The 9,365-nt window shown below is 41.9% G+C and overlaps 1 protein-coding gene across 2 annotated transcripts; it reads right to left on the reverse strand.

The window, feature by feature from the left end:
• Positions 1-2,509: 2,509 nt before the first annotated feature.
• Positions 2,510-8,166, reverse strand: PRSS58 (serine protease 58). 2 transcript variants are annotated; one of them, XM_003983121.5, is made up of 6 exons: positions 8,069-8,166; positions 7,734-7,820; positions 5,918-6,056; positions 5,437-5,693; positions 2,873-3,012; positions 2,510-2,768 (listed from the first exon to the last, which is right to left on the reverse strand). In XM_003983121.5, the coding sequence occupies exons 2-6, from the start codon at positions 7,771-7,773 to the stop codon at positions 2,619-2,621; spliced, it is 726 nt and encodes a 241-aa protein (XP_003983170.1). In that variant the 5' UTR covers positions 7,774-7,820; positions 8,069-8,166; the 3' UTR covers positions 2,510-2,618. The 2 variants fall into 2 exon arrangements, with proteins under 2 accessions (XP_003983170.1, XP_044908830.1); XM_045052895.1 differs by lacking the exon at positions 8,069-8,166 and having other exon boundaries at positions 7,734-8,062.
• Positions 8,167-9,365: the final 1,199 nt, after the last annotated feature.

Raw genomic sequence — 9,365 nt, forward strand, 5'->3', positions numbered from 1 at the left:
AAGTATCTTTAGTGTACTGAATGAAGCTCATGTCAAAACCTAATAAGAAAATCAAAATAGAGATCCCAAAACATGGTAGCAAATTCATGCTCCTTTTTCTTTTTTGGGAAATAGCTTCTGGTTTGCCACTGGGGTCTAGTGGAGACTCAATGCCTGACTCCAGATCACCAGTTGGCCATGAAACTTGCTCTAGGTGGGTAACTGTTATTGATTTGGATATATGCTCAACAACATTCCATCCCCAACTTCTAGTGTAATGGGCCAGAGGTAAATTAGGCCCTGAAAATCCAAATGAATTGCACTAGCAATTGCCCTGGGAAATCTTTCCTTAAGCCACATTATGACCTCAAATAGGTTTATTCATAAACCGTTCACTGAGGATGGAAAGACTTTACTGGTTGACAGGTTGATACTGATTGCACATCTACTAATGTGATAATAAAGCCCCTCAGAGGGATGCCCTGAGGGAAAGAGGAGAATGGGATTCTTCTCAGGAGACAGAAGTTCAATCAACATACGTAGTTTTCTTACCTGGGGTAGGGTATATGTGAATTTCTTGAGAGTGGCTAGTGGTCTGCCCTGACAGACACTCAGAAGGAGGGAGATGGACGGAATGGGGATTAGCTGTTTGGGGAAAAATAATGTAGTGGGATTTTTCAGGGTCAGTTTGGAGCAGGAGAATATTGTATCCCATGAGAATTCTCACCAAAATGCTCTCACTTTTGAGGAATTTAAGAATCGTATAGATAAGCGGGTCTGTTCTGAAGTCCTTCTTCATTCTCCCGAGTGCTTTTTAGTGGCTCCATAAAAAAGTGATGGGGCCAAATGGAGCTTATGCACCTGCCTACCACCACTGCTGCAGATTCAGTGTGCCAGCGTCAGTGACCAATCTCAGCCCTGATGTAGTTCTGATGTAGTGCTGTACCCCAGGTCCCCTGGCAGCCCCTTTCATCGTGGAGGGAGTAGCTATTGTCCTTACTGAAAATGACATAGTCTGTATTTGATCTTTCTTCTCCTTGCCACCTTCCCAGCACCATCATCCTTGAATTAACTGAATGCCTTACGTATCCTACAAAAAAAGGAATGTATTTTCCTTTTTTAAAACTGTTTATTTATTTTGAGAGAGAGAGAGAGAGAGAGAGAGAGAGAGAGAGAGAGAGAGAGAGAGGGGAGGGAGAGAGAATGAATGGGGAAGGGGCAGAAAGAGAGGGAGAGAGAGAGAATCCCAAGCTGGCTCCATGCTGTCAGCGCAGAGCCCATTGTGGGGCTTGATCTCATGAAATGTGAGATCATGACCTGAGCCAAAATCAGGAGTTGGATGCTTAACCAACTGAGTCACCCAGGAGCCCCAGAATGTATTTTCCAACCAAGGAAGCCACTGTACAGTGACAATGGTGAGACAGTAGGCTGATGCCCATGGAATGCAGTGACCGTGACGTATGCATTATCACCTAGAATCAAGTAGCCTTATAAGATAACAGAATAAACTACTGAAATCATAGTACCATTTTAAGGTGGGAAACATCTCCAGAGGGTAAGGTGCTCTCTTGCAAAAACCATCTGTTTTTCCATAGCTAAAATGTCAGTTAATACCATATCTGAAGGTAAAGTTCTCACAATTGCCTTAATAACCTGTGCACAAAGTGTTGCTTTTCAACACTGCAAGCTGGGGTTTACTCAGTTCGAGGTTTTCGAACCCTAGAGAGGACAAGATTTCCTGCTGGCACTTTGCTTCCTGAGAGGAGTTCTCTTGTCCCCTAGCTAGACTGTAAGTTTCCCATAGCCTACCTGTGGTGGCCACAGGCAGTACCCTCTAAAATTCATTTTTGTTTTTGTGCTTTTGATCTTAAGTAACTATTCATTAAAACTCTCAGGTGGTAACTGGCGCTGCAGGGGTGAGATGAAAACACAGGGAGTAAGGAAGAAAAATGCAAGAGTAACAGTTATGGAGAATGGAGTCCCTGCAGCGGCAGGCATAATAGAAGGGGCAAGCATATATGGCAAAATCTGGCCCCAATTCCCCGTTACACCTGCTGTGTCATATGCCTCAGTTCACTTTTGTATTAACCTCCCATGACTCCAGCCTCTATCCAGAATTCTGCAAAATGAATGACCATGATCTACGCCTGGTGTAGAGAGTCATGTGGGCAAGGAGAAACAGAGTGCAATACCTCCTATAGTCTCCTTCTTAGGAGCCTTTTCCCTCACCTGTATGTCTAATCAGCTCTCTCTTTGTCATATTTCCTTCTTCCTTTTGTTATGTGCAATTCGACAAAAGTGCACATTAATTCAGTGCAAGTAGTAGGGATTTATCACCCAAAATGGTGGACTGGCCTTTTTTTTCAATAGGTCAATGATCCCTTTGTTAGAACACAATCCCCACTTGATAACACTTCAACTGCCTAAGGGGTAATGAGTTTGCCATCTTTATCGAATGGGGAAGACAAAGGGTTATCATGTAAGGTCACAGTGTAGGGATGTACAAATCACTCACTCCGTTGGGCAGAAGTGAGACAGGCATGCCTGATGCAATCCAGGGCATCTACTCAAGGTTTAATTGTGAGGCTGGACACAGGGACAGGCTGTGCCACGTGATCCAGAATTCCTGCCATGGGAGCTCAGTTGTTTTTGATTGTGTTTCTAATCCAGGACATGTAGTTAAAGATTTTGGTATAGATGCCAACATCAGCTCTCAAAACACATCCATCTGCAAAAGCCAATATTCCTTGAAGGACCCCATTGCAGACTGCTGGGGCAGCTGTGACTTCCTGCCAAGAAAAAAAAAAAAAAAGGAAACTAGGTTATCTTATCTTTCTGGCAAAAAACACAAAAGAAATAAAATGGGAAAACTAAGACATTAAGAACATACTACCTTGCAGGACAGCCTCCTTCCTGGCACAATGCCTAAGCACAGCATACCTTCCTGGATCTTGTAGGTTTTATAGGCATTGTGGCACTCACGCCTGGAGATTATGGAGATGTTCACATTCTGCAGTGAGTCAGGATCCTTGGCTAGAGGACAGAAAGACACAGAGCTTCCGTAAGAGTCAGTAGATAACAAACCTCCTTTTTTTCCTTGCCCTCTTTTTCAACATATTCCTTCTGGCAGAAAGGAAAAGAGATCAAACACTGAGAGAAATCAAAACGTGGCTACTTGGACAGCAGGAAATGATCAGATTAACAATTTCTCACGATATGAGTGTCGATCTCTTTATAAAAGAGATTAAATTCTTGGAAGTGACACGTAAATATGAGACATTTCTGCAATGAAATGAAATAAATCACTTTACAATTTTCTAGAACTTTAAACGTTTCAAGAATATCCTTTGATATGGAATTCTGATTTATTTTTTGAGCTTTTATGTTTATTTGTCTTTTAGTTGAAATTCATCACTGACTCCTTTTTAAATTTTTTTTTTTGAAATATATTTGACTTGTAACAATGTGTAAATTTAAGGTGTATAATGTGTTGATTTGACACATTTATGTATTGTGGGTTTTTTTTTAAGTTTATTTATTTTGAGAGAGAGCAAGAGAGAGCAGGGGAGAGGCAGGGAGAGAAGAAGAGAGAGAGAATCCCAAGCAGGCTCTGCGCTGTCAGTGTGGAGACTGATGCGGGGCTTGAACTCACTAACTGCGAGATCACAACCTGAGCCAAAGAGTCGAAAGCTTAACTGGCTGAGCCACTCAGGCGCCCTGATACATCTATATATTGTAATAAGATTGCCATCATAGTTAGCACCTCTATCATGTCACATAATCATTTCTTTTTTGTGGTGGAATAATTAAGATCTAGTCTCTTAGCAAGTTTGATCATATCATGATATTGCTGTCTATATTCAATATGCTATGTCTTGGGTCTCCAGAACTTCTTTAACTACTGGCTGCAAGTATGTACCCTTAAACAACATCTCTTCTTTTTAGAGTTTGAAGGAATTTAGAGCGCCTAGTTTTTCATTTGTCAGATCAGAAAAAGTCAGTATCTGCTAAAAAAATTATTTCATAAGCCAGATCAAAATGTATTGCATTTTTTTGGTTATGTCATATCTCTTCTTGACCAAGTAGCATAAGCCGGATGAGTCAAACATACTGCTCATCAGAGGGACATTTGCCTATTTTCAAAACTCAAATGGAATGAATCTCAGAGGTCAAAGAATTTCTACCTGTGTAGAGGACATAATGCTAAGTGAAATAAGCCAGACACAGAAAGACAAGTACTGTATAATCTCACTTCTACATAGAATCTAAAAGAAGCCAAGCTCACAGAAACAGAGAATAGAATGGCGGTTGCCAGAGGCTGGTGGGTGGAAGATATAGGGGTATGTTGATCAAAGGGTACAAACTTTTAGCTATTACACAAAGAAGTGCTAGAGATTTAATATGCAGCCTGGTAGCTATAGTTAATAACACTGTACTGTGTACTTAAAACTTTCTGAGAGAGTAGATCTTAAGTATCCTCACCCCACACACTTACGTGAGGTGATGGCACCATCATTTCACATTGTATATGTATATCGAAATATGTATATGTATATGTATATCAAAATATGTATATGTAATATTGTATATTACAATGTGAAATATACATATTTCACATTGTATATGTATATCGAAATATGACGCTATGCGCCTTAAATCATACAATGTTTAAGTTTCAATTATACCTCAATAAAGCTAGGGGAAAAAGAATTTTTACTTTTTTTTTTTGGAATATTCAAGTAAATGTACCTCAAGGTCTGAAGGTATTTACCAAAGAGCAGTTTAAAAAGGTTGGAGCCATGGCAGCATTGTTAGAATACGTGTACAGCTGCCTCTTGACTTCTGTAAAAGGAGGATTGGGGTAGATGGATGGGTATAAGCTGACAAGCTTGGCCAACGTCAATCTCCTTTCCATACTATAGTGTGTATCTCACATGACGAATATTAAATACATAAATAAACTTACTCATGAGCTAGTCTTGCATCGGTCTTGCATACAGAAGCCCTGCCTGGGTTGGCACAGTTTGCATATTTATCTTATGTTTGAATACATTAATATTATTTCATGATATATCAAGGCTTTAAGTTTCTGTATTGCCTGAAATAGTTTGAAAACATCTGCTACAGTTTGTGCCACATTTTAGAGGTCACAAAACTGATGCCCCAAAGGCAAAGTGACCACCTGTCACACAGCAAATTAAGACTAGGATACAAATGTCTTCTTTCCACTAACACCATTTCTATCATGTCTGGAAGCATAGATGGTAGCAGGAGACAGTGGGAGAGGAAGCTCAAAGGACTCCCTCACTAAGGTACAGGGGAAGGGAAAAGAGATGAAAAAATGAATTAAGAGGTCAGAAGGAAACCTCACTGGGAAGAGTTGCAGAAGCCAAGAATAGAGAGGGAACAGAGGCGTCTCCTACTCTGAGAGAACAGTATTATCTTGAGGTCACTCACAGGCATCACATAGGTTGTAGGCCCACGTGGAGACCATGCACATGGCTTCTTCAGGGGCAGGTTCCTCAGGCAGACTGACCAGTTTCACATAGTCATTGAGTTCAATGTATTCTCTCAGCTTGATTAACATCAGGTCGTATTCAATAGAAGTGACTGAGAAGTGTGGATGATGAATCATCTTCTCATAGCCAACTACTTGTATATCTTTCTCATCATAGTTTGATGGATTTGTAATCCCCAGTATAACCTGAAGCTTTCTGGAACAATGTAGTTGTTTGAGAGAAGACTTGACAGAGATTATTTATCCATCCTTTTGGGCCTTTATTGGCCCCTTCCCACAGACCTTTTTCTCTACCACTGGACATCCCCAGAAGACCTCCCTAAGTCCACTTAATTGAGCAGTGGCACAAGGCAGGGTTCTGGGTCTGTGCCCAACCTGAAACCCCAAAGCATAAAGTGGTGTTGGGGGCTTACTACTTACGGTAAGTTGCAGTGTGCAGCTGTGATCACCCATAAGGGGTGAACCAGAACTCCAGCACAGGGCAAGTAATCAGATTTCAAGTAGACCAGGTATGGAGGAGTGATGTCAGTTAGGTAATCTGGATCAAAAGCCAGGGCAACTGGAGAGAGAAACATAGGAAGTTCTGAGAGTTTTGCAGGGATCTCTGGGAAAAACAAAGGAAAATTACTTAATACGCTTATGTTCCCCCTACCCTTCTAATACCTTTGTCTGTAAGCTGAATTTGTAAACTGGCTTACTTTGTTCTAAAAACGTGAAGAAAAGGATACAAACATATCAATTTCCAAAAGATACGGGTATTTCCCCTTTTGTTGTCAATAAATATTTTTCAAATTAAAATACAAGTTTTCTAAATACTTTCTACAATTCAGCGAACATATGTTAAATCAACTCATAGAGAACTTTATGTTTTTACCTTTTTTGAGAATGCTTTTATCTATCTCATCCCTTTCCCTACAACAATGAAAGGCAAAACAGTACAAGTGCCATTTAAAAAATGGACCAACTGCTAACAGAATCTGAGGAGGGGGAGATAATTTATTCATTCAGCAAGTAAGTACTGAGCATCTAGTAGGCGCCAGGCTCTGTTTTAGGTGCTGGAGCAACATGGGGAACAAAGCAGGTAAATATCCCTGCTCTCGTACGTTCTGATGAGGGGAGACATTCAATGACAGTAAACACAATACATAAGTGAATGATACAGCGTGTTAGATGGTGATTGGTGCTGCGGAAAAAATAGTACAACAGGGAAAGAGGGAAAGGTAGTACTGAGATGTGCATGCATGTGGTGGGGCCTTCTGCAATACTACATAGCGGTCAGGGTCGGTAGACCTGTGGACAGCATGAGTCATGACCAATGAAATGAAGATGAGGGAGTTAGATCATCAGATATCTGGGTCATTGGGGTTCCAGGTGGAGGAAACAGCTGGAGCAAGTGTCCCAAGGCTCATTTAAGGAGCGTCACAGAGGCTGGTGTGGTTGGCATGGAAGGTGAGGGGGAAAAGAGCAGGAAAGCACAGAGACTGGAATGGTGACGTAGGGTTTTATAGAATATCATTAGGATGTGGACTTTCTTCTGAAGGAATGTTAAGCCACATCCGGGTGGCTAAGGCATTTGTATAAGGCAGTGATAGTCATTTCCTTATGGAAAAGTGTGAAGGGTAGGAGTAGAAAGCAGAGAGGTCTGTTGGAGAATAATGTGGTAATCCAGGCAGGAGATGGTGGCTTGGCCATCGTGGGCAGTGGAGGTGATGAGATGTGATTGGATTTAGGATATATTTAGAAGATAGAGCCAACGAAATTTTTCCAAATAGATTGGATGCGGGGTGTGAGAGAAAGAGCTTTTATGCATACCTCCAAGGTTTTTGCCTGAATAACTGGAACCTGCCAGGACAAGACCAAATACCCTCTAATGCTCTGCTATGTCCATTAGTTGGACCTCTGCTTTCAACCCCTGGCTCTGCTTCTCATTCCCTCATGCGCACATTGGTCCTGTTCTAGACAGGCCCAGGGTTGGGCCAGTATTCCTTGGGAGCAGGTCTGGTATCGGGGTGTCAATGTCCACGTCTCCCCCAAAAGCATACAAGCAATCAGCTGAGATGAGGCAGATGGGCAGTGGCACAGTTGGAAAGCTGGTGGGGATGGTAGTGGTGGGGAGGGAGGGAGAATCCGTTCTTCACTTGTAGCCTGGAGCAGCGCCTTCTGTCTTTATCTATCTTTCGTGATTCCTCCCGGATTTCTTTTGGCAAATAAAGAGAAGAATGTGGAAGATACTCACCAGTCAGGTTCAAGAGAGCCCAGAAGAGGATAAACTTCATATTGATGTCAAAAGCCTTTTCAAAGGATGAGTTTCAGCCCAGAGTCTCTGGAAAGGATGGAGAAGAGGGACAGAAAAGGGCTAAGGAAGATACAGCAAGAAGGGGTATATCATCCAAATATATCATCTGAATTCTTCCAGTGGCAGGATTCAGTTCCAGAAGAGGTGGCCACCAGTCAGGATGGTGTCAGGTATCAGAAAGATAAGAACTGAGATCAGGTGTCTTGGTCCCTGACACAGTAGAGAATGGATCTGAAATGTAGCATTTTTGTTTTCCTTTTCAGGGGAAAACATACCTAATCTGAGAGATGTCAGGGCTCACAGTGTTTCCACAGCCCCCTCCTCTGTGCTCTGGCCTTTGTGAGACTCTGCAATCATGGCCCTCTCCAAACTATACTCAGGACAGTGACTCCTCCCATCTGTGTGATGCTAACCCCTGGTTGTGTGACACAGACATTTGTCTCCAGTGGCCATAACCCAGCCCTCTGGTGCTGGCCTGACCCCTCTGCCTGACACTGAACTCCTCCTTGAGATAGATCAGCCTTTTCTTTCATGTCACCGTCCATCCACTCATTTACTCCCCCAGCCAGTCAATAATTTATATTAGGTGTCTGACTTGTGCAAGGCTCTGTGCTCACTATAGAGGCTGCTTAAATGTGAAAACACTGCTCTGCCTGCAAAGAGCTTATACACTGGTGGGAGTAATGGGTACATAGACAGGCAATTACAAAATAAAGTATTCAGAGCTCAAGCTCTACCTGTACCACTATCTACGTGGAAATATTCGCAAAACACATGATCTGTTAAATGATTTGTATCCAAAGTATGTAAGGAAATTCTAAACTCAACAAGAAAACAGACCGCTCAATAAAAAAGTGGGCCAAATCTCTGAACAGATACCTTACCAAATGCATTAGTCTGCTCAGACCGCCATGATAAAACACCACAGACTGGGTGGCTTAATAAACAGACATGTATTTTCCCACAGTTCTGGAGGCTGGAAGTCCATGATCAAAGTGCCAGAAAATTCATTCCTGGCTTGTAGATAGCCACCTTCCCATGGGACCTACCTCCAAATACAGTCACTTTGGGGTTTAGGGCTTCAATAGATGAATTTTGGAGGACACAGTTCAGTCCGTATCAACAAAGAAGATACACAGATGGCAAATAGCATATGGAAAGATTCTCAACATACATTAGGGAATTACGAACTAAAGCAACAACTACACGCCTCAGAGAATGGCTACAGTTTAAAACAGAACACCAAATGTTGGCAAGGATGTGAAACAACAAGAATGTTTATTTATTGCTGGTGGAATACAAAATGTACAGCCACTTTGGGAGACAGTTTGGTGGTTTTGTACAAAGCTCAACATAATCTTACCACATGATCCAGCCATCACACTCTTCGGGATTACCTGAATGAAAACTTATGTCCACAAAATCTTACACATGAATAATTAGAGCAGCTGTAGTCACACTTGCCAAACCTTGGAACCAACCACGATGTCCTTAAATAAGTAAATGGGTAAGCAAAGTGTGGTACGTCCGCCTTGGAATATTATTTCGTGATTTAAAAAAATGAGTTACCAA

This window comes from Felis catus, chromosome A2 (assembly GCF_018350175.1).
Source record: "Felis catus isolate Fca126 chromosome A2, F.catus_Fca126_mat1.0, whole genome shotgun sequence".
In the NCBI taxonomy this organism is placed as follows: Eukaryota; Metazoa; Chordata; class Mammalia; order Carnivora; family Felidae; genus Felis; species Felis catus.